This window comes from Dermochelys coriacea, chromosome 8 (genome assembly GCF_009764565.3).
Source record: "Dermochelys coriacea isolate rDerCor1 chromosome 8, rDerCor1.pri.v4, whole genome shotgun sequence".
Taxonomy (NCBI): domain Eukaryota; kingdom Metazoa; phylum Chordata; order Testudines; family Dermochelyidae; genus Dermochelys; species Dermochelys coriacea.
Window position 1 is genome coordinate 49,573,934 of NC_050075.1, and position 26,191 is coordinate 49,600,124.

Here is a 26,191-nt window from a genome sequence, read left to right on the forward strand (position 1 = left end):
ATGAAACAGTGGGTATTACCATACACACTGTAAGGAGAGTGATCACTTAAGATGAGCTATTACCAGACTCCAACGAGAGACTGCTGAATTGGAATTAATTGCAAACAGGATACAATTAACTTAGGCTTGAATAGAGACTGGGAGTGGATGGGTCATTACACAAAGTAAAACTATTCCTCCCCTCCCCCCCGCCTTCCTCAGACGTTCTTGTCAACTGCTGGAAATGGCCCCCCTTGATTATCACCACGAAAGGTTTTCTTCCTTCCCCCCCACCCTCCCTACCTGCTGGTAATAGCTCATTTTAAGTGATCACTCTCCTTACAGTGTGTATGGTAATACCCATTGTTTCATGTTCTCTATGTGTGTATATAAATCTCCTCACTGTATTTTCCACTGAATGCATCCGATGAAGTGAGCTGTAGCTCACGAAAGCTTATGCTCAAATAAATTAGTTAGTCTCTAAGGTGCCACAAGTGCTCCTTTTCTTTGTACCAAAACATGTATCCCTCAATATGACCCATTAAAGAAAAATCCAGAATGATGAATTTGGTTAATGTTCCATTTACAGGGAAGAAAGAAAACCTGTATTGGGTGCCTATGGGTTAGTGGATTAAGAATAAACCAGAATCCTGGGTTCTTTTTCTTACCTTGCAACTGTCTCATATACATTTAGTCAAGTCACATGTTGGGAAGAACTCACAATAGGGACAAGATTTTTCAAATGAGCTCAATTCCTAGTTAGTCATCAGAATAATGGGCCACATTTTCTAAAGAACTAGGAGTTAAGCACTGAGCTTTTTTTTTTTTTTTTTTTGAAAATTTGGCAAAAAATTCCATAATGCGGACTGCTAGGTGGCTGAGCACTTTTAATAAATAATGACACCCTTAATACTGTTTTTACAATCTCAGTTATCTACCGAGCTATCCAATTTACTTGCCTATTTAATCCATTCAGTTGAATCTAATTTAGATTCTTATACTATTTCCATCACCGTGGTATCTGAAAGAAATGCCAATATACCAGAACCCCGTTTATCCAATCTAATGGGGACTGGGTCAAAATCAGATTATCAAACATTTCGATAATCCAAGGAATGGCAAAGTGCAAGTCTGCAGCGCCATCTAGTGGCTATAGGGGAGATCCCCACTTCTGGACCTGTGTGAGCTGGCTAATGGAGGGTTGGATGAACAGGGTTGTACTGTATATTAAAAAATAGACATGAAGATTTCAGTATTTTCCTTTCTCCTCCTCCTTACTATAGGGACTGCATTTTTTATTATTATGTTTTTATTTTAGGTGATTTTTGTGGGGCTATTGAAAAAGGCTAGGTTGAAGAAGTAAGTTATGCCTTCTACTCTGAAGACATTGGGGTTTGTGATCATTTTGATTTCTTTCAGAAGTGAGTTCCATAGCTGAGGACTAGTTACTAAGAAAGCTGTGTCTGTTGCCTGCCCAAGGTTTACTCTCTTACAGAATTACAAGTTAAATGTTTTTTTCAAGCTGCCTGCCCTGGAAACTCACCCTGGAATGTGAGAGTCAAGTAGGATTCTTTCTGGCTGTCAGAACAGGAACAAATATTTTGCAATTGAAATTTAGCAATTCTGTTAATGATAGATGAGCCAAAATAGAATCCAGCTTTCTCTTCCTGACTTCTCCCTAATAGCAATAAACAATACTAACAGCTTATTTTAGTTAGTAAAGCAAGCAGCTATGACTCTGAATACTCACAAGGAACAGATAGATCTTGTGAGTAAGAAGTTGCCATGTTTACATAATCACTTTTCAGAGCTGGATTTAACCTCAGTATTCATATTTTACTGATGAGACAACAAAGGCACAGATGTGCTTACCAAGCTCTGAGAAGTGGTATAAAAGGAGTACTTGTGGCACCTTAGAGACTAACAAATTTATTTGAGCGTAAGCTTTCGTGAGCTACAGCTCACTTCATCAGATGCATTTGGCCAAATGCATCCGATGAAGTGAGCTGTAGCTCACGAAAGCTTATGCTCAAATAAATTTGTTAGTCTCTAAGGTGCCACAAGTACTCCTTTTGTTTTTGCGAATACAGACTAACACGGCTGCTACTTTGAAACCTGAGAAGTGTTATGTAAATGCAAATTATTATTATTTATTAAATTAATTCAAAACCAATCACTGCAAAATGTTCCAGGAGGCCTCCATGACTTACAAATTGAAGACTTTGCCACAGACCTTCTACTCTATATAGTTAAAGTAAGCAAAAAAGCATAATTTATTCCTTAGGCCCCTTCATGTGCTCCGCACGAAACGTAGCCACCAAACAACACAGACAGCTGCAGCGGCACAGGAGCTAGCAAACAGAGCTCTAAACAGGGGAGTTTGAGTGGGAGTTTGAAAAGGGAGTTTGTATTGTGGTGCTTGTTTGGGGTTTGCTTTTGCTAGGGGGGTGGTCTTTTTGGTGTGGCTTGTATTTCCCAGATTAACAAGAAGGAGGATGGGAAGGAGGGAAGGAGATGACAGATACAGAGGCAGCTGTGGGAGTGACTCCTGTAGTGGAAGACACATTGAGGATGACTGGATGTGGAAGCTGTGGTATGTACATGATCCTGGAGCGGGGAACCGGTAAGAGTTTTTTCTGCATGAAATGCCATCTGATAGAGCTGATGGAGGAAAAGATCCGAGGTTTGGAGATACAGGTGGAAAGTCTCGTTGAGTTTAGGAAGGGGTTTGAGCAGATGATGGAGCAAAGATATGAGGTATCTGAAGGGAAAAGCTCAGACTCACAGATGGAAGCAGGGCTGGGGAATTTTGAGGAGAGACTGGATGAGGAAAGTGGTCAGTGGAAACATGTGACTCAAAGAACCAGGCAGAGAAAAAGACGGGCTAGTGAAGGAGAAATAGAGCTTAGGAACAGGTTTGCAGAGTTGGAAAATGAAGAAGGGGCTCAGCAGGTACTTGTTGAAGGTGGAAGGGTAAGGAAGAAGAGAAGAGAGGCTAGTCCTATAGAAAAAGGGGAAGAGTCAAGGGAGACTACACCAAATATGAGCCCCAGGAGGATACAGGATGGGTTGAAGAAGATTGTAAGGGAAAATAGGAATGAAAAGAACTTGCAGCCAGAGGGAACAGGGGAGAGACTGGAGAATAGCACTGTCACCAGGAAAAGGCAGGTCTATGTGATCGGGGACTCTTTATTGAGAAGAATAGACAGGCCTGTAACTAGAGCTGATCCTGAGAATAGAAGGGTGTGCTGTCTTCCGGGTGCTAAGATACGGGATGTAGACCTGAGGTTGAAAAGGATCCTAAAGGGAGCAGGAAAGAATCCCCTAATTATCCTTCATGTGGGAACAAATGATACGGCTAGATTCTCGCTGGAAAGTATCAAGGGAGACTATGCTAGGCTGGGGAAGACGCTTAAGGAAATTGAGGCTCAGGTGATCTTTAGCGGGATCCTTCCTGTTCCTAGAGAAGGGCAACAAAGGTGTGACAAGATTATGACTGTCAACAGATGGCTTAGGCAGTGGTGCTATAAGGAGGGCTTTGGGATGTATGGCCACTGGGAGGCATTCACGGACAGAGGTCAATTCTCTCGGGATGGACTTCATCTGAGTAGGGAAGGAAATAGACTTCTAGGATCGAGGCTGGCACAACTGATAAAGAGAGCTTTAAACTAGGAATTGGGGGGAGATGTCCAGAAAATCTCCACGCCAGATTTTAGCATTGAGAGGGAAGAAGATGAAGTAAGAAAGGATACAGCCATGGGTAGGAGAATGTATATAAGGAGCGAGGGCGGTGTGGATACTAGTCTAATAGGTTATACTGGCTGTAGAATGACTGTGCCTAATAGGGTACAAAATGTGAGCGAGTCCAAACAGAAAAAATTAAGATGTTTGTACACCAATGCGAGGAGTCTAGGTAACAAAATGGAGGAACTAGAGCTACTGGTGCAGGAAGTGAAACCAGATATTATAGGGATAACAGAAACATGGTGGAATAGTAGTCATGACTGGACTACAGGTATTGAAGGGTATGTGCTGTTTAGGAAAGACAGAAACAAAGGTAAAGGGGGTGGAGTAGCATTGTATATCAATGATGAGGTAGAATGTAAAGAAATAAGAAGCGATGCAATGGATAAGACAGAGTCCGTCTGGGCAAAAATTACATTGGGGAAGAAAACTAGTAAAGCCTCTCCTACGATAGTGCTTGGGGTGTGCTATAGACCTCCGGGATCTAATTTGGATATGGATAAAGCCCTTTTTAATGTCTTTAATCAAGTAAATACTAATGGAAACTGCGTGATCATGGGAGACTTTAACTTCCCAGATATAGACTGGAGGACCAGTGCTAGTAATAATAATAGGGCTCAGATTTTCCTAGATGCGATCGCTGATGGATTCCTTCATCAAGTAGTTGCCAAACCGACTAGAGGGGATGCCATTTTAGATTTAATTTTGGTGAGTAGCGAGGACCTCATAGAAGAAATGGTTGTAGGGGACAATCTTGGCTCAAGTGATCATGAGCTAATTCAGTTCAAACTAAATGGAAGGATTAACAAAAATAAATCTGCAACTAGGGTTTTTGATTTCAAAAGGGCTGACTTTCAAAAATTAAGGAAATTAGTTAGGGAAGTGGATTGGACTGAAGAACTTATGGATCTAAAGGTAGAGGAGGCCTGGGATTACTTTAAATCAAAACTGCAGAAGCTATCGGAAGCCTGTATCCCAAGAAAGGGGAAAAAATTCATAGGAAGGAGTTGTAGACCAAGCTGGATGAGCAAGCATCTTAGAGAGGTGATTATGAAGAAGCAGAAAGCATACAGGGAGTGGAAGATGGGAGGGATCAGCAAGGAAAGCTACCTAATTGAGGTGAGAAGATGTAGGGATAAAGTGAGAGAGGCTAAAAGTCGAGTAGAGTTGGACCTTGCAAAGGGAATTAAAACCAATAGTAAAAGGTTCTATAGCCATATAAATAAGAAGAAAACTAAAAAGGAAGAAGTGGGGCCGCTTAACACTGAGGATGGAGTGGAGATTAAAGATAATCTAGGCATGGCCCAATATCTAAACAAATACTTTGCCTCAGTCTTTAATAAGGCTAAAGAGGATCTTGGGGATAATGGTAGCATGACAAATGGGAAGGAGGATATAGAGGTAGATATTACCATATCAGAGGTAGAAGCGAAACTGAAACAGCTTAATGGGACTAAATCGGGGGGCCCAGATAATCTTCATCCAAGAATATTAAAGGAATTGGCACCTGAAATTGCAAGCCCATTAGCAAGAATTTTTAATGAATCTGTAAACTCAGGAATAGTACCGAATGATTGGAGAATTGCTAATATAGTTCCTATTTTTAAGAAAGGAAAAAAAAAGTGATCCAGGTAACTACAGGCCAGTTAGTTTGACATCTGTAGTATGCAAGGTCCTGGAAAAAATTTTGAAGGAGAAATTAGTTAAGGACATTGAAGTCAATGGTAAATGGGACAAAATACAACATGGTTTTACAAAAGGTAGATCGTGCCAAACCAACCTAATCTCCTTTTTTGAAAAAGTAACAGATTTTTTAGATAAAGGAAATGCAGTGGATCTAATTTACCTAGATTTCAGTAAGGCATTTGATACCGTGCCACATGGGGAATTATTAGTTAAATTGGAGAAGATGGGGATCAATATGAACATCAAAAGGTGGATAAGGAATTGGTTAAAGGGGAGACTGCAATGGGTCCTACTGAAAGGCGAACTGTCAGGTTGGAGGGAGGTTACCAGTGGAGTTCCTCAGGGATCGGTTTTGGGACCAATCTTATTTAATCTTTTTATTACTGACCTTGGCACAAAAAGTGGGAGTGTGCTAATAAAGTTTGCGATGATACAAAGCTGGGAGGTATTGCCAATTCGGAGAAGGATCGGGATATTATACAGGAGGATCTGGATGACCTTGTAAACTGGAGTAATAGTAATAGGATGAAATTTAATAGTGAGAAGTGTAAGGTTATGCATTTAGGGATTAATAACAAGAATTTTAGCTATAAGTTGGGGACGCATCAATTAGAAGTAACGGAAGAGGAGAAGGACCTTGGAGTATTGGTTGATCATAGGATGGCTATGAGCTGCCAATGTGATATGGCTGTGAAAAAAGCTAATGCGGTTTTGGGATGCATCAGGAGAGGCATTTCCAGTAGGGATAAGGAGGTTTTAGTACCGTTATACAAGGCACTGGTGAGACCTCACCTAGAATACTGTGTGCAGTTCTGGTCTCCCATGTTTAAAAAGGATGAATTCAAACTGGAGCAGGTACAGAGAAGGGCTACTAGGATGATCCGAGGAATGGAAAACTTGTCTTATTAAAGGAGACTTAAGGAGCTTGGCTTGTTTAGCCTAACTAAAAGAAGGTGAGGGGAGATATGATTGCTCTCTATAAATATATCAGAGGGATAAATACAGGAGAGGGAGAGGAATTATTTAAGCTCAGCACCAATGTGGACACAAGAACAAATGGGTATAAACTGGCCACCAGGAAGTTTAGACTTGAAATCAGACGAAGGTTTTTAACCATCAGAGGAGTGAAGTTTTGGAATAGCCTTCCAAGGGAAGCAGTGGGGGCAAAAGATCTATCTGGCTTTAAGATTCTACTCGATAAGTTTATGGAGGAGATGGTATGATGGGATAATGGGATTTTGGTAAATAATTGATCTTTAAATATTCAGGGTAAATAGGCCAAATCCCCTGAGATGGGATATTAGATGGATGGGATCTGAGTTACTATAGAAAATTCTTTCCTGGGTATCTGGCTGGTGAATCTTGCCCATATGCTCAGGGTTTAGCTGATTGCCATATTTGGGGTCGGGAAGGAATTTTCCTCCAGGGCAGATTGGAGAGGCCCTGGAGGTTTTTCGCCTTCCTCTGTAGCATGGGGCATGGTTGACTTGAGGGAGGCTTCTCTGCTCCTTGAGTCTTTGAACCATGATTTAAGGACTTCAATAGCTCAGACATGGGTGAGGTTTTTCATAGGAGTGGGTGGGTGAGATTCTGTGGCCTGCGCTGTGCAGGAGGTCGGACTAGATGATCAGAATGGTCCCTTCTGACCTTAGTATCTATGAATCTATAACAAACATTCAGCTGGACCCAATCCAAAATTTAAATAGAATTGTAATTCCTTTTTAGAATCTGTAACCCCAATTACCCTTTACAAGTTCAGCTGAACACACAATTACAAAACAGCTTCAAATTAGCTTCAGATGAATAGCTAAATTCTAAAAACCAGATTAGAAACATTTAAATATCAGAATTTTGAAACAGAGTTACATTGACTGGTTCTCTTGATACTATCCATTTTGGTCTGAGATTTTTCAAATGTTATTTAGGAGCGACTCAGATGTCTCTAACACATACCTGACACATCTGAATGTAAGCTGTAGAGAATGTTTTGTCAATATCTCCTTTTTATTTCCTCCTAGAAGCCATCCTTGTATAGGAGTAAAACCACATGTATACTCCCAAATCAGAGACGAATATATTGAATGAATTTCCATTAAATCTGTTTGGCCAGATTCACCCTCTGAGGTGGTGGGTGGTAGTGTTAAGAACATTGCTCTGTGACCACAGAGGCATCTGTGTCAAAGTGCTGATCCCTCCTTGGGAGGCGAGGTGCCAGTACCAACACTACCTTCCCTTGAGAACAGATTGAAAATCGGACATGGATTCCATAAAAGCCCCACAGGCACGTGCTCTTCAGGAGCAGCACATCACTGTATTCTAGGTTACTTGGTCCTGCCTCAGTGCAGGGAGATGGACTAGTTGACCTCTTGACATCCATTCCAGCCCTACATGTCCATGATTCTATTACTGTAGCCCCACCCACTTCCCAGCTGTGCAAGCCAGCTGCGCACTGAGTTATTGAAGGTTGCCAGCAGCTTGGCACCAGCCTGTTGATCTTTATAACAAGTTAATTTGAATTCAAATACTAAATTAAGCAATGAAATAAAACATACATAAATGAGTAACTTGATCCAGATCATTGGTTCTATAAAAGAAAGCGTATCAGCATTCAAGGCCAAACACTTTTCAATCCCATATCTGCTTCTGCCATAGCAGTAGTTGCACTTTCTTCTGCATTTCCAGTTTTAGAGTGAAAAGGCTCAAACCCCCAAATGCACTAAGCAACCATATTGCACTGTATATTTGTCTAATTCATAATTACCCTAAGTGTTGACATGTAAATTGTGATAAATTAATTTTTTTCATTAAAAAACTTCTTTAGTCCACAATAGTTTAGTCCATAACAAAAAATCAACATATCGCTAGTACTCACTTAATCTTACCCTGTCATTATATTTGAAAGAGAAATATATGATGTCCGTGATCTGTGACTATTAGGTTACTTTTATGCCCTAGGGGAAAAAATATACAGTTATTTTTCCTACTGGAAGGTCAGCTTCATCAATCCAAAAAACATGATTGCTCTTTTAATGAAATGGTTAATTGTTCCTGAGTATTTAAATCACATGTTTTAATCACATGTCATTGTAGTTTACTTATGCACTTTAGTGAGTATGTTTTGGTGTTTATGGAGTGGATAGAGAAAATAGTCTCAGAATTTATGTATACAGGTAGTTTATGTTTCACTAAAGGATGCACTTACTTTGTTGGACTAAGTGATATTAATGCCATGTTCACGACCTAAAAGTTAAGGATTGTTGAGGATTGCTTGATCCTCTTTTGGGATTCTCCTAGTGTTGTGCTGAGTTTTAAGTGTGTTACTACCATGCAGAGGAAATCTTGGCTGCAGGTGAATTTAACTTGACTCCCCTTGAACTCCCCACCCCTTATGGTCCCCCCCAAAAAGACACAGTCCCTCTGTAGGGCACTCACACATTTAGGGGAACAGAACTGTAAAGTTAAAAAAAAATTCCATTCAAACACTCATTTTCAGTCTTAACTTCAGCACGCATGCATGTATATACACACACACGTTATTTTCAGCTGAAACTTCACATATTTTACAATTTTAATTAAATTTGGTGCGTCTGGTTTGCTGGTTAGACCCCAAAATTCCCTGGGAAATCAGTCATTTGGCTTCACATGCAGAGTAGCATAGAGTACTAGCTGGGCACTGCAGTAGTCCCTCCATGGCGTTAGAATCGGAGTGGGCAGGGGCAGGGGATGAGCTCTCTTCATGCATCATCACCCTACCATTATTGTTTTACAGTACTAGTACTGCATCCCTCTGACTTGTGTGTGCAACCCTGTGGAAGCCACTTGAGAGGTGAGGAGGGGAAGGAAGATTCATAGCATAGTAGCCAGTGAGAGAGTCTGTGGAATAATGGGTCCACTGAAGCCATGGGCCCCCACACAAGACCTTCACAAAGACACCTGTGCTTTTTTAGCTAAGCCCCTGACTTCCAGAGGCTTGGAGACTGAATTCCCTTCCTGTTCCAGAGGGGTCCCCCTCCCAGCCTTTTGAGAGAATAATACAGAGGAATCTCCACAAAGGGAATAGATCAAGCTTCTTTCCCCTGCTGTGAGTTTTCTTATTTTAGAATTATTTGAGCCTAAATTCTGCCCCAGAGCCTCAGTGAGGATTAATTGGTTTGACTTGTGAGAAGAAAATATTTAAATTGAACCCAATAAACTGAGCAGGAGCATGAAGCGGTCAACAACTATGTTCAGCCAACAACGGGAATTTCAGACTCTCCCTCATGTCAGCAAGCTCCTCTGTTTGAAATAACTTGCACAGATGGCATTTACCTTGGGTTTTGATCAAGTTGAGGGAAACTTTTTCTTTTTCTTTTTTTTTTTAACGGAACCTCAGCCTTTTACAACAGAACCAAAAATATTAGAAAAATAATCCCCGTATTTCATCAGGTATTTTGTTTACAATTCATGTTACATTTGTTTGGAGAATACTATTCATTAGCATATATTTTATCAACATCACTTTCTAACAAGCCTATACACCTGTTCAGCAGCCTCTACGCTTCTGTTTCATTTCCTTTTTTCCAGCTGTGCACAAAGTGTCAGTGAGCTTTCTTTTCTAAATCTTTTCTTTTCTATGTACTCTATGTTCTATGGATAAATTGGAAAGAGTACAACGAAGGGCAACGAAAATGATTAGGGGTCTAGAGCACATGACTTATGAGGAGAGGCTGAGGGAGCTGGGATTGTTTAGTCTGCAGAAGAGAAGAATGAGGGGGGATTTGATAGCTGCTTTCAACTACCTGAAAGGGGGTTTCAAAGAGGATGGCTCTAGACTGTTCTCAATGGTAGCAGATGACAGAACGAGGAGTAATGGTCTCAAGTTGCAATGGGGGAGGTTTAGATTGGATATTAGGAAAAACTTTTTCACTAAGAGGGTGGTGAAACACTGGAATGCGTTACCTAGGGAGGTGGTAGAATCTCCTTCCTTAGAGGTTTTTAAGGTCAGGCTTGACAAAGCCCTGGCTGGGATGATTTAACTGGGACTTGGTCCTGCTTTGAGCAGGGGGTTGGACTAGATGACCTTCTGGGGTCCCTTCCAACCCTGATATTCTATGATTCTATGATACTCACACTACCCTTATGGCCTTAAAGTTGTACTTTGTATGAATATGCTGCGCTACAGGAAACTCAGGATAGATTCTGGAGGAGTATATCAGTTCCTCATTTGGAAAAGCCCCTTGGATAGGGCCTTGGGGAGAAGTAAACTCATGAGTTTCCCCTTCCCTGAGTCTTACCCAAACTTTTCCATTGCAGATGGGACGAGAGTTGCCCATTTTAGAACAGGTTCATTCCCCAAAACGCATGGATCACATGAGACCTGATAAAGGCACTAGGCCTCTGCACAGGCTCTCCAGCAGTTTTGCAGCACTAAGGGGCTTGCAGAGAAGTTGATCTTTCCAGAGACTGTCATGCTGGCTGCTGGGGGGCATGCTATGCAGATGGCAATCCCCAAGGAGGAGTTGCATGTGATGGATGCTATGGAGTCTGCTGACCTTTCTCTGTCTATGTGGAGGAAGTGTGGGAGGTCAGTGCCCAAAGGGTTAGTTCCAGGCATGGATCCTAGGGTAACAGTTCCCCCTCTCTCTGCTTCAGGGCTCTTGACATAAATGGTTGACTGGCTGCAGTCAAGGAGCATAGACACATCTCAGGAGGGCTCTATGTATAGGAAGTTTTAACTCACGTTGTGCCCTCCTGATCCTGGGCTGCCTATGTGTTTGACTGGTTGCCCAATGTAACTTGGAGCAATGTCAGGGCTGCTGTCAATTACACTGGCTGTCAGTCACCTCAAGGGGCTGTTAAAGCAGCTGGGGATCTTCAGGGCACAGGAAGGTGCTCATCACGTCCATTTTGCTGTCCATTGGAAGAGAGGTGATATAAGAGCTGTTACATTGACCTCAATAACAAGAACATGGTAGAGGGGAGCTGGAAACACTATATGTTTAGAGCTGTGACAGAGAAGAGTTTTTGGGAAGACAGACCAACACTCTCTTGATTTTTTCATGGGACTTTTTTCGTGCCTGAAATTGCACATGATAGTAATCATCAGTAATTCTGCAGGAGTAGGACAGTGTGTTGGCATACGATAACAAAATCTGCTTCGCCATTCAATCCATGCTGATTGTGGGGTTTTGTAATGCCCATTGGCCGAGGTGGGCTAGGTGGCAGTCCAGAGCATAGTCAGGTAGCCGGGAGATGGATTAGTATCAGAAGTATTCTGAGCAATGGTCGGAGTTCTTGCAGAGGTCAGAAGCTAGAAGATCCAATCCAAGGGGTTGGGTCAGTGGGTTAGGGAGTGAAGTCAGGCGAGGCAGTGGGCAACAAGGTAGGGTCAGGCAAAGCAACAAGTCAAGGTGGTTTAGGCAGCAACCAGTAGGCAATGGTCTGTTGCTCAGATAGCTTCCTCTTCCTGTTGGGGGTTTTTATATGGTCCAAGCGCCCAGTGAGAATGCTGTCTGTCCATCCAATCAGGGGCATGAGGTAGGCTGATGTCGGTCTGTAGGACTTTAGCACTAAGACTGTTGGTCAAGGTGGTAGTTCAGTTCATTACTGTGGTGCAGCAGCTCAGGATGCGGCCTATGGACCTAGTGAGACTGGCTTTGATACTGGGGTCCTGACAGGTTCTTGTTTGAGCACATCACTGTTCATTCTGACAGCAGTTATGACTTTAACACAGGTGGCTGTTATGAGATACAGAGCTTTTCATCTACAGATCATGTGCTCAAACCTAGTCCACTTCAGTTATGGATAAAAGTTATTACCATCTGATGACTGTGAAATGAATTGTTGGTTTCAGTTACATTTTTAAAAGATTGATATCACAAATGACAGAAAATTCCATACTTATTGGCACTTTTGTTGGCAGTCGCAGCAGAGAAGGCAAGGATTGAAAGGCTATGGAGCCTGAAATAACATTTTTACCACTTAAAATGTTCTGTCTAGAATTGGTTGAGAGAGTCTGGAATGGCAATATTGGACACTTCGACTGTTGCTTTCAGCGCTTTACCTCTTGCATGAATTTCAGTTAGCATGGTTGACAATCTAATGCTTTTCTAGTAAAAATAAACAAAATCGCTTTTGGTGTATATTTAAACTGCTGCTATCGCCATGGAACTAGCGATTGTTCAATAAATGCTCCTCTGGTTTCAGTGCTGCTACAATTCTGACCTCTGGTGGAGGACGTGTGATCTGTTGCCATAGTGATTAAATATAAAGTTACCAAGCAACTTGTTAACTAATGCAATTTTTTTTATTTTATTGTGGTAGCACCTCGGAACCCCAGTCATGTACCACAACCACATTATGCTCAGCACTGCACAAACGTGACAAAAAAGACAGACCCTGCCTGACAGAGCTTATATTCAAAGAAAACTTCTTTCTAAAAGGTTCTTCAGCTTTTGATGAACTCTGGATTGTACAGGACACGACAAACTCCACAGTTTTGCATTTATACTTAAGATATAAAGCATCATGTTTAGGGGGTGGTTTGGAGGACTTCTCCTCAGCAGAATCAGCAAGCTTCTCGAGGAGGAGGCTACTTCTACCTCCCGCAACCAGCAGCATTTTCTAAGGGGCAGAGCAGATGGCTCCACAGCCCTCCCTGTGCTATTGGGACCTTAGGGGTTACATGCTGTCTCTTCAATTTTGTGTCTGGGTTTTCCTAACAGAACCCACTCCTATAAATGACACAGCATGCTTGGAAACGCCTGACAATGTGTGAGCTAGTTTCCCAGGAGTGCTAGGTAATCTGATATGTCGCTAACAGGGAAGCGTTAAACAGCAGGATAGATCTTGACAGCAAATTGTTGGAGGTGAAATGTGATGGAGGGAATTTAAATCAATATTTCTGAACCTTAAAGAAGGCTTGGTTCAAGGGATTGGCAAAAGTTTAAGGCTCTTATTCTTGCAAAAACCAAGTCACTCAACCCTAATTAATAAAAATATGTGAGATTACCTCAGAAACTCCATTATGATTGTGTTAAAACAAATTAGAGTGAAATTAGCAAGGAACTCATTGAAATCTTGTTATTGTACAAGGGGAGATTACTAAGGAAATCCTGCGATAATCCCATAACTGTGTGTATTATAATGGCAACATTATTTCTGGGCATGTCTGTTGGAACTCTTTCATATGTTAAATCTGAGTGAGGCAGTGTAGTAGGTACACTGCAATTGAACAATCTACATTTGCTAAAAAAAAAAAAAAAAAAAAAAAGTAAAGTTATAGTGGTAAATACAAAGGAAAGTCAAAATAATACAATACATGTGGGTTTTATATAGTATGGTATCTACCATACCCAGGTATTGCAAAGCCCTGTAAAAAGTTAAATGGAGTTATGTATGGCAAAATAGTCATAGATAGTAGAACCTGTTTTACTGACAGAGGGAATGTTTGGTCCTGCACAATACAGCTGTACTGTACCCTTTGGCCTGGTCTACACTTGCAAGTTGTACTGGCATAACTGTATAGGTGAGGGGTGTGATATTTTTACTGATATAGTTATACTGGGACAAGCCCTCATGTGGATGCAGTTATACTGCTATAATGGTGCCTTGTCATATAGGAATACCTTTACTGGTATAACTATCTTTATACAGACATGGCTGCGTCCACACGAAGGTGATTGCACCACTTTAACTATACCAGTTAAGCAGTACAACTTTTATGTGTAGTCAGAAAGAGGCTCTATATCTTTATCTTTGGACCCAGAATGGCACCAGATGAAGGCAGAGTTGTCCTGTTTAAGGTCTGTTAGAAAGGCTAGGAGGGAGTACTGGTACCTTTAATTCAGCTCCACTGAGCCTAGCAATTCCAGCTCTGTCTTCTCTCAGGGGATCAGAAATCAGTGGAGCATCATTATTTTATCATTATTTTCTTTATTATATGTATTCATATATGTAGAACCATATGTTTGCAATGTAGTGAAAGTGGCAAGCACAACAAGGCTGATTTACACATCTAGCTGCCTGATCTCTGAACTGTCTTATATTTGAGTTGATATGAGAAAACCTGTGTTTAAGACTTGGGATTTTTGTGGGTGTTTAATACAAAACAATTTAGATACAAGCTGCTTTCTTTGGACTGGCAAAAAATTGTATTGACTAGAATATTTGGTTCTGTTGGCTTTGAAGAAACAGGCTGTCCCAATGGTCTATTGCTGGTAGTATTCTGTACTGTCCACGACAGACCAGATTTGACTGATACTCAGCCAAAGGCCAGAGGGCTGCCCAAAAGCACCTATCTGACCAATAAGAGAGCAAAATCGCTGGAATCCAGTCTCTCAGTCCCCCTCAGCTAGAAGTTTGGAAGCTGCATCATGGGGCCTTAAGTGTGGGAAATTTGAGGGTATCTCAGGACTCTGACAAAAATCTTGCAAATCTCCCTGGTAATAAATGGTGGGAACTAAGGGAGAACTAAAACTTGGTACAGTGAGACTGATTCAGTTCTCTTTTTTCTTCTCCTTTTCAGGGTCTGAACATAATCTTTCATGTAGCCTTGGCACTCTTAAAGGTAAGTTATTTATTTTAACCTTTTTGTTTATTATAAAGCAGTGTGAGATATTCACAGTCAGGGATTGTTTAATTGAATATGCCACACCTTGTAATAAAACCACATTGAAAAGCCTCAGGCAATAATGGTTGGTCTCTCAGAGTTATCTTGGCGGAAAATGAAAATATTGTAAAGGGGGGGGGGGCGTGGTTGTCCTTAAAAACTTCAGCTTTGTTATTTGTATTAAACTGCTTCATCATGCAGTGAAGTTCCTGGTGACAAAGGTAATATAGTGATTAAGATGCCTCATAGATGTACCTGCTCAGAAGAAAACAACAGTTGATGTAAATTGCAGAACTCAGCTTGACTTCATCAGGGCCAGGACTTCATCTTTACTTTTGTTTGGAAATGGAAGTGGTGCTTGAATTGGACAAGTGCTCTGCAGTATTCCCAACACGCTGTCAAAAAACCTCTGTATTGTCCAACAATCTGCTGTTTAAAACCTTGTCTTCGCTGCAGTTCACTTGAGTTATAACTCACGTCCTGACACAAATCCTGTCCACACACAAAAACCCTTAATTTATGCGTGATGGTGCTTTTAACTGAAAGTGGATGACCCTTCAAGGGGTAGAGACTACAACTCAAATTAGCACAGCTCCTCAGTTGTTAACATAACTACTCTGTAATGGGATGCAGCCTAGTGCCAATCAGTTGTCACTTGTCCTCCAATGTCTTCCCACAATTTCCCATGCGTCCAGAAGGGACAGAGAAATTCTCCCACAATTTACTGGGAAATAATTCATAGAGCAGCTCAGCTTACTGTAGCTCAAAGAAGCGTGGGATATACCCCCAGAAATCATAGCATCACACATGAGTGAGTGCAGCACCTTTGTGGACAACCCCATGTGAGGGTTATTTCATAGTGTGGCCATTGTCACTTAAGCTATGCTAATGTGAGATATGTAACTCAAACGAAGACAACGCAAATTAGCCTTGCAGTGAAAATGTGGCCTCGGTAACTGGAGTTTCCTTAGCAGATAGCCAGTTTGTGCCAGATTTTGTGGTTACTTTGTTATAGTGACACATCTTCAAGGAACAGCCTGAAAAAGGAAATTCATTTCACATACATTTCAATAGAGCTGTCAGTCTGCAATGCCACTAGCTTCCACTCTCAATTTTCAAAGTGACTGCAAAAGGTGAAAAAATGTTTGTGCTCTATTATTGTTCTTGGGCAGTGGTGGACAGCCTGCAGGCTGCATGCGGCCCATCAGGGTAATCTGATTGTGGACCGTGAGACATTTTGCTGACGTTGACCATCCACAGGCACGGCTCCCCACAGCTCCCAGTGGCTACAGTTTGCTGTTTCTGGCCAATGGGAGCTGCAGGAAGTGGCGAAAGATTCTGGGGATTACTGGGAATTTAGCAATTTGACACGACACATACCTTGTGAAAATGGAGTCCCAAATGGTCAAGCAGGATTGTGGGAGAGTACTAGAGAACTAGCAGCAATTGGGTAGTGCTAGCTTGCATCCATGAGACAGAATGGTCATGTTAGCAGCTGTGAGTTGGTCACTGGGGTTTTGCCTGTGCCCTTAGTCATGGCAGCCAACTTGAGTTACTAGTACAGCAATACAGAAGAGAGGGTTTGTGTGTGAATGGGAGTCTAATTAACAGGATTACTTGAGCTATAACATGAATCAGCTTTCCAGTGAAGACAAGCACTGCAAAGAGGAAAGTGATTTTTATCCAGAGTGTTGAAGGCTTTTTTGTTACCGCTCACTTATCAATGTATTCTGCCTAATGAACAATTAACAGGCAAGCTCCTTTTTCAAAGATTTAGCACCTCGTCATAGCAGTGAAGGGCTACCAGTTGGCTACTGGCCTGTCAAGAAGTTTCAGCTCTGACTGTTCTGCAGAAGTTCAGGAGATCATTTCAGAAAGCAGAAAACCTTCTCATAGACAGCTCTTTATGCTGAAATAGAATAGCTTTTCTATATGGATTTCCCAGAGTTAGTGAGTTCCAAATCCTGATAGCTGGTCCCTATATCCTCACCCAGAATTTATTTTACTAAAGTAGTCTTTTATTTCCATCTTAATCAGCTCATTAATTTACCTGTCTTCTTCCCTAAACCCCATTTGATTCTGAGAGACATTAGATTATACACCTTAAATGTTAAGTTTCAGAGTAGCAGCCGTGTTAGTCCGTATTCACAAAAAAGAAAAGGAGAACCTGTGGCACTTTAGAGACTAATAAATTTATTTGAGCATAAGCTTTCGTGAGCTATAGCTTATGCTCAAATAAATTTGTTAGTCTCTAAGGTGCCACAAGTACTCCTTTTCTTAAATATTAAGAGATCTTTTACTTATTTCCTAGACAAGACAAAGCCAATTAATTAAACTTAGGGCTTGTCTACACTACCCACCGGATGGCAGGCAGCAATCGATCCAGTGGGGGGTCACGATAAATTGACTGCAGAGCGCTCTCCCATAGATTCCGGTATTCCACCGGAAAGAGAAGCGCAAGCAGTCGATGGGAGAGCATCAGCTGTCGGTTTACCACAATGAAGACACTGTGGTACGTAGATCTAAGTACGTTGACTTCAGCTACACTATTAACGTAACTGAAGTTGCGTATCTTAGATCGACCCCATGCGGTAGGGTAGACAAGCCCTTAGACTTCTCATAGCTCGTAGGGCTAGAGCTAGGGGCCAGTTTATCTCAGCACAGAATCTCTCTAATGGACTAGCTTACGTGTACACATGTGCTGTGACCTGGTGGATGTTTCACTATTTTGGGTATTGGAATGTACTCTGCTACATCCAAAGATGTTTCAGCTGCATGCCTACATGACCTTTCTATCATAGACATATGGGTAGGCTGCTGGTAGTGTTTTAACACCATGTTGATTAGACTTGCTCTGAACAGGGTTATGTGATACGGTTTTAAAAACATCTGCATCAGCTCAGTCATCTGTCTCCAGTAGTGCTTCCAATGTTACTAACACTTGTGCAGCTGAGCTGATGTTAGCAACAGTAGTATGTTTCTAGAAAAATGTTCAAGTGTAGGCAAGGGCCTTGGTGTTATGTTAGGAAGAGGATTGAACCCCTAAACATGTGCCTTTAGAAAGGCCTTGTTATGATTAAGGAGACTTCTTGTTTTAAATTATTAGCCCTGGTTATTTGTAACATAAAGCACTCAATCTAATTACTTGATGATTATCTGTACATTCTACCTCCCTTGCCCATTGAGTCAGTTCTGAATTGACTACCCCAGAAGATTAGAAGGGAAAATTTTTAAGAAAGTTTTCTGGAATCACTTTATAAGCTTGTAACTGTCTGCATTTTGGTTGGTTACTCTGGTTAGCAACTCTTAAGATAATACATTATGTTGCATCCATCCTCATGTTGCGGCAGTAATAGGCACTAGACAGTAATAGAGAAGTTATCTTGATAAAATATTTCCCTATTGGAAAGCACAAAATAATCACAAAGAGAATATAGTCAAGTAAGATCAGGTTCTAAATTAGAAACTACTTATTAGTTTAAAAGGATGTACCTTTCACTTTGTTACAGAAGACTCCATTTCCATAGCAGCAGCAACATGGAAATGATGATCTAAATTTTAGAGCATGGCTTGCTTTCAGCAGGAATTGCTCTTCTGTTTGAGGAGAGAGGATTTTTGTACTCTGAGTTCTGGAATAAATATTTGCCACTTAAATGTATTTGTTTCCAACTTTTATAGCTTAGAAACCATACGTTTTTAGTTGATATGTCTTTCAAATAACCGTAATGAAATCTGAGTGCTTCAGAAAAACATCTTTATGAAACTATGTGCTTCTGAGGAGCTTGTTCATTACCAGAGCTGGAGTTGGATACTGCATGTAGACCAACAGCTCTGGGGGCTTGATCTAGGTAGACCTCGCCCCAGGCCTAAATTAATGGTAACTTTAGTTGTTTTTTCTCCCCCACAATCTTGTGGGTGATTTCTAATTTTAGGAATCAACAGGCTATTGAAGAGCCTTTATCCAGTAAATGTCATTTCTTCCTGGCATCTGTGAGTAATGTTCAGTAATGTCCTCTAATTACCAACAGAATTATAACTCTGGTCCTGACCTGTGTACTAGCCTAGTAAATTTGGTGTCACCGCTCTACCAGGTGCCTAGATTAAAACTGAGTTTTTGCTAGAGTTTAAAATAGCAGTGAAGCTCCTCTGACCAATAATCTGGGCATGCTAACCTGCTTCAGAGAATAAAATGATAGTCACAGGAATCAGGGAGGAACCTGCTCTCATCCCCACCTCCATGAGCTAGCACATTCACAGCAATGCACAGTTGATTAGGCACAATCATCAAGTGTTGTTTGGGTTGCTTTTCTCTGAACAACAGGCATTGGCCACTGCCGCTCCCAGACCTGATGGGGAGTATTAGTCTGATTCAATATGGAAAATAGAGTGTTGAAGGAAATACAACTTGGACACTGTAGGGAAAGTTTAAGTGTTCCATTTCATCACATCTTCCTCCAGCAGTTACTACCTTTCAGATATTGATGTAGAATATAAAACAGGGGTGACCAAACTTACTGACCCTCCAAGCTGCATCTGATAATCTTTAGAAGTTAGAGAGCGGGGCACACCTGCCGGGGCTTGGGAAGTCTGCCTGGTAGGGAGGAGGGTTATCTTGGGGATCAGGGCTTCAGCAAAAGTGGGGCTCAAGCCCCAAACCCCGGCAGGTGTGCCCTATGGGGCTCAAGCCCTGAGAGCCTCCACCCCACTGGGCAGAAGCACTGAGAGCCACCACCCTGCTGTAGGGCAGAAGTCCAGAGCTCCCTACTGCCAAGTCTGGTAGGTGGAGAATGGGCTGGGGGAAGGGCATAGGTGGCTCTGCAAGCTGCTCTTTAACTGTAAAGCGCTTGTGAGCTGTGGTTTGGCCACCCTGACATATAGCATCCACAAAGCATTCTCAATTATAATTTTGTCCAGTTGGTGGTAATATTATACAATTCCTTATTGTTTAGATATTTAATATTGTAATTGTAACTGAAGCATTGTTAATAAGTTGAGCTCATTGATGTAAACAACTTCCTTTGCTCTCACCTCCCAGTTCCCAAGAGGGAGACAGACTAAGGGCACAGCAGCGTAAAATGAACATTCATGTTTAAATGGCAGATACACTGTTAATGAAGGACAGTTTAGAGCACTTTCACAAGCAATTTACTATCTTGACATTTTCATAAAAAGGACGCTCATTAAGATTATAGATTTAGAATGGTGAAAAGGAAAATGCATTCCCATTCCAGTGCATGGCACATATTCAAGTGCTTTTTATCACCTGGACAGCCAGCTTCCTTGTTGTGGATTGCAAAGTAAACATTAAAATATTTGCATCTGTTAGGAAACCTGTTCCATTAAAATGGTCATTTGACACCCCATTTTAGACAAATATGGAAAGAAATTTTAGCCATTGCAAGCTTTTTTTATTCCCACTCAAAAGTTCTTAATTGACTGAGCAGCAAGTGTAAAGCAAGTTTTACACTGGAATTTACATTTTCGATTAATTGCATCCAAACTTATATAGCTATATCACAAAATGCGACTTCTGAGCAAGTGTTCTCTTTATGGTCAAGCAACCATCAAAGTAAAATAGGGAGGCTCAGGAAAGTCATTTTTTTTAAATCAGATTTTTAAATTCTACACATTATGTATTGTTTCCTTACTTTAATCTTCCTACTCGGATACCTGGAAAATGAAATGCACGCTTTTCAATTCAGTTTGGGGCTAGCAAAATGAGGCAAGTATAAAGATCCATAATCATACAGAAGTAAAAGATTAAAATACACAAAACTGAAACACAAAGAAAATAGTGTGCAATAACTAAAAGTGTAACAAAACATAACATAAGAATGGCCCTACTGGGTCAGACCAAAGATCTTACTCACAGAAGCCCACTATCCTGTCCTCTGACAGTGGCCAATGGCAGGTGCCCCGAAGGGAATGAAGGACAGGTTCTCATCAAGTGATCCATGCCCTGTCACCCAATCCCACCTACTGGCGAACAGAGGCTAGGGACACCATTCCTGCCCATCCTGGCTAATAACCACTGATGGGGTTCAAAAGGGAGATAGATTCATGGAAGATAGGTCAGTTATAGTATTGGCCTTCACAACACCCTCTGGCAAGGAGTTTGAGTTGACAGTGTGTTGGCACCATGACTTCTTGGACATGCGCACTCTCTTTGTAGAGATGAGCTACTTACAGGCTGTGGACAAAACAGAAATCTTATCCACAGTTCATAAAAATCCCCGAACGCTGGCTGTTGATCAAGTGCATTGATGTAGGCAACCACTAAGAAAATATTTTGCTAACAGATCAAGGCCCATCCTTTAGTCTGTAAAAAGGTACTAAGTTCAAATGTACAGGGGTTGGAAATCTTTTTAACGTATGTTATCTAGAGTATCTTAAAAGTTAGTGATAGAGAGTACTTCAGACAGCTCGCTGGTGGGGGTGGAGAGGCTCAGAGGCTTCCCATTTCCAAAAGTAAACGAAAACTAGAATGAAAAAGGTGATTATTCCTCTGTATCTCTCCTTTCCCTTCTCTATCCTTTGCTACCTTCACTCATCAAACCAATCTGTTAGGGACAACTTGCTCTCATGCAGTGAAATTTATCACTATGCAGAGGGCCATCACAACTGGTGCACCTCTTAAAGCCAGGGTTTATGTGGGAGGCAAGTGATGCATCAGGGTTACATTGGCCCTCTGCATAGGAGTAAATTTCCTCTATAGCAAACATCTTGCCAGTAATGCAGGGAGCCCTTTTCATTCTGCTCTCATGCTACCTTGTCAGCTCCTTTGGGTGCTTACACCTATCCACTCCCAAATTTTGGGTCTTGTCCTCTGGGCAGTACCAGGACTTTAAAAAATCAAGGATAAGATTTTGTTCTCTGCCTCTCAAGGCTTGTCTTCACTGCAACCATCAGCTCAATGTAGTGCACTCGAGTTACTGCATTTGGGACAGCCTCACTTGAGTCACTCAAGACTAGGAGTAGATGGGTCATTACAAAAACTAATTTCCCCCTACTGTTACTCGCACCTTCTTGTCAACTGTTTGAAATAGGCCACCTTCATTACCACCACAAAAGTGATTTTTCCTTCCTTGGTATTCTACTGTTAATTGAATTGTCTTGTTAGCTCTTACTCCCCCACTTGGTAAGGCAACTCCCATCTTTTCATGTACTGTGTGTATATACCTGCTACTGTATTTTCCACTCCATGCATCTGATGAAGTGGGTTTTAGCCCACGAAAGCTTATGCCCAAATAAATTTGTTAGTCTCTAAGGTGCCACAAGGGCTCCTCTGTTTTTATTGATTTCTTGGAATTCTACCAGCAGGACTACAGGTATGTCAGTGAAGGATAGGCAGGGGACAAGAAGGCACTGCATCTCTTTCCTCACTCTGGATAAAATTTGCAATTTTGCCAACCCCAAATATTTAAAAATCTTGAGATTTTAAAATATATGTTCTGTGTTATTTTTATTTGCCTTCTGATTCTGAGCCTTGAGAGCAGGGGTAGGCAATCTATGGCACACATGCCAAAGGTGGCATGCAAGCTGATTTTCAGTGGCACTCTCACTGTCCAGGTCCTGGCCACTGGTCCAGGGGGCTCTGCATTTTAATTAAATTTTAAATGAAACTTCTTAAACATTTTAAAAATGTTATTTACTTTACATACAATAGTTCAGTTATTATATTATATACTTATAGAAAGAGACCTTCTAAAAACATTAAAATATATTACTGGCATGCAAAACCTTAAAGTGAATAAATGAAGACTCGGCACACCACTTCTGAATGCCACATTTTCATAATTTCTCTGCAACCAAGAGGGCTAGAGCCTTTTTTAAATGAGAGCCAAGATTCTCATGCAATCACGTGACTCCAAGTGCTTTAAAAATATTGTGAGACTCGCAATAAAATTGTATAATTTGTCAACATTAGGCCAGCACAATGCTTGTGTCTCTCACTTAAATCCCACTTAAGCTCTACATATAGGCTTCTTAGGGTACTTTGCAGCTAGGAGTGTGCCTCCCAGCCTGGGTAGACAGACACACACTACCTCTGCTTGAGATAGTGCACTAAAAATAGCACTATGGCCATTATGGCGTGGGTGGCAATGCAAGCTAGTCTCCCATGTAGAAGCCTACCCCACCCCTTGGGTCCATACATGGGTGGCTAATGCATGCCACGTCATCGTCTTTTTAGCACGCTAACTTGACCAGAGCTAGTATGTGTCTATCTACCCAGGCTCCCAGCTGCACTGCAGACATATCCTGACTGGCATTCTGCATGAGGCTGTGAGAGATGGAGTTAATTTCACCCCTTGCAAATGGCTGGGCTGTTTCTGAGGCTTAAGCTGGTACAAGCCACTTCCCTAGGAAGTCCGAGTGTTCTGGGAGATGGGGGTTATTTGTCCTTTCCTTACTTTTAGTTTACTCCAGGCTCTCTCTGAGCATTGTTGAAGATGTCTGACAGTCACTCCTCTCTTGATTGTTGACACTGTTGATGTCATGTTGGATTTTCTTTCTGGTGAGCTATACAGGCTCAGTTACTTGCTTGGCAGGAACTGAAAGAGACAAGGATTTCCTGAGAAAAACTTCTACATCAGAAGTAGATTTTTCAAAGATGCGGTTTTGGGGCTTCTTAGCCCAACGCTGGTTGTGTCTCTAGACGTGTCCAAGAGATACCTCTGAATTCTCAGCAAACTACAGAAACTGTCTTAAGTGCAGAGCCAGCCCCATATCATTTTGGGTAGCCCTGCAAAACAGTGACAACAATTTGTTTTCCCCCCTCAACAGCCAAAGTGTAACTGATTTGTGTCCACCATTATCACACTAATATGCACAAGGCTTGCCTAAAGATTTGAGGCATGGCTAGGGAGACGGTTATTTGAGAGGCAGAACAAAGTTAAACTTACTCTTTTTACCTCAAAAATGTGTGCAAGGGGAGCAGGTGCACAGGGGTTTGTTAGGTTCTTTCCCAAGGCTCCTGCTGCAGAAGTGGATTCCAGCTAATTTTTCCATTCAGCATTAGTGATCAGTGGATATTGTTCTGTGTTTTCAAGGCTGTCTTCACAAGGGAGAGGTCTAGAAATTTATCTTTTTTGAAAAACAAAGCTGAGATTCTCCTTTACATTTCTAGTTCCCCCAGCTCAGGGAGGTCAACAGCAGTGGGTTTTGCAGGTTTCAAAGCCCAGCTCTACTGAGTATATTTATTGAAAATTGCCTCTTTAGACACACAGTCTGTAGATGAACCCTTCAACTTCCATGTGAAACTGTTTGCCATGGATAATTTGTCCTAATAAGCTCGGGATCAAGGGACCACTATGCTAGAGTGTCATGTACATGTTCATGTGAATTTTAAGCTATTTTTTTTTTTCTTTAAAAGGGTTTGAGAATGAAAGCAGGAAAAATAACTAAAAATTCACCAGAATTCAGCCCTTTAGTGGCCCCAAGCCCCTGGCTTATTTGATAAAATATTCTCTGAAAACTGCTGCCCACCATTCTGGTCTCCTTTCACCTCATTCTGCTGTCTGTCTTCCAGTGTAAGAAAAACATGGTCTTCATGTATTTTCAAATTTATTCTCATTGCAGCCTGTGTTTTATCTTTTCATAGGAAGGAGTTTTCATTAAAGAGAACCTCCGTTTTTTCAATGTTAGATTCTCATTAGCTTTAGTGACTCAGTCTTTGTTGATACTAAAATACTAATGGTAATCCAAAAGACACTTTCTGTAGCTCAAACTATCATACAAAAGCAATAGTTTATGATATAGGAACTATTAGTGATGCTTGTTTTGTTATTTCAGTGCCTATCTATTTAACTTGGGTACTCATATGGCATAAGACCCCGTATCGCCAGGCTCTGAGCACCCTTGACAAATACTTAAACAGAGTAAAGAACAGCAGTAGCAAAGCAGCAACTGTTTTGTGCTAAACTTCCTAACTGTCAGGGTTATTAAGCATTGGAATAAATTGCCTAGGGATGTTGTGGAATCTCCGTCATTGGAGGTTTTTACAAAGCAGGTTAGACAAACACCTGTCAGGGACAGTCTAGATAATACTTAGTCCTGCCTTGAGTGCCGGGGACTGGACTAGATGACCTCTTGAGGTCACTTCCAATCATACACTTCTGTGATTCTATGAATGCCATAGAACCATAGAACTGGAAGGGACCTAGAGAGGTCATCTAGTCCAGTCCCCTGCACTGGTGGCAGTATTAATTATCTAGACCATTCCTGACAGGTATTTGTCTAAATTGCTCTTAAAAATTTCTGGTGATGGAGATTCCACTATCTCCCTAGGCAATTTATTCCAGTGCTTAACCACCCTGACAGGAAGTTTTTCGTGATGTCCAATCTAAACCTCCCTTGTTGCAATTTAAGCCCATTGCTTCTTGTCCTATCCTCAGAGGTTAAGAAAAACAATTTTTCTTCCTCCTCCCTTTTACATACTTGAAAACTGTTATCATGTCCCCTCCCAGTTTTCTCTTTTCCAGACTAAACAAACCCAATTTTTTCAATCTTTCCTCATAGATCATGTTTTCTAGACCTTTAATGATTTTTGTCACTCTTCTCTAGATTCTCTCCAATTTGTCCACATCCTTCCTGAAATGTGGTGCCCAGAACTGGACATAATATTCCAGTTGAGGCTTAATCAGCATGGAGTAGAGCAGAAGAATTACTTCTTGTGTCTTGCTTATAACACTCCTACTAATACATCCCAGAATGATGTTCCCTTTTTTTGCAACAGCATTACACTGTTGACTCATTCAGCTTGTGCTCCACTATGACCCCCAGATCCCTTTCCATTTTACTCCTTTCTACGCAGTCATTTCCCATTTTGTATGTGTACAACTGATTGTTCCTTCCTAAATGGAGTACTTCGCATTTATTCTTATTGAATTATATCCTATTTACTTCAGACCATTTCTCCAGTTTGTCCTAAACTAAAATTTCCCTCCTCAACTATGACAGAACCTTAATCTCCCACAGATAGAAATCCACAACCTCATCTAGAATCCCCTGAACTTCATCTGTCCACAGATTCTTTCCCATGTGTATGTTTGTTTTGATTTATACACTAGTTCCATAAAAGTACCTATCCTTTATTTTAGGGGCTCCTTGACACATTTTCAAATACAATCATATATTAAAACTACATCAGAGAGATGGCTTTGAACCATGCTCTAAAGGTCAACAAATGTGGGC

At 41.3% G+C, this 26,191-nt stretch overlaps 1 protein-coding gene across 5 annotated transcripts in view; it reads left to right on the forward strand.

Annotated features, from left to right (window-relative positions):
- Positions 1 to 26,191, forward strand: part of RABGAP1L (RAB GTPase activating protein 1 like) — a 531,206-nt gene that overhangs the window by 381,300 nt on the left and 123,715 nt on the right. For all 5 annotated transcript variants that reach the window (XM_038413497.2, XM_038413504.1, XM_043491093.1 and 2 more), the window contains exon 18: positions 14,915 to 14,956. In XM_038413497.2, the coding sequence (XP_038269425.1) occupies positions 14,915 to 14,956 (42 nt within the window). The remainder of the gene's footprint in view (positions 1 to 14,914; positions 14,957 to 26,191) is intronic.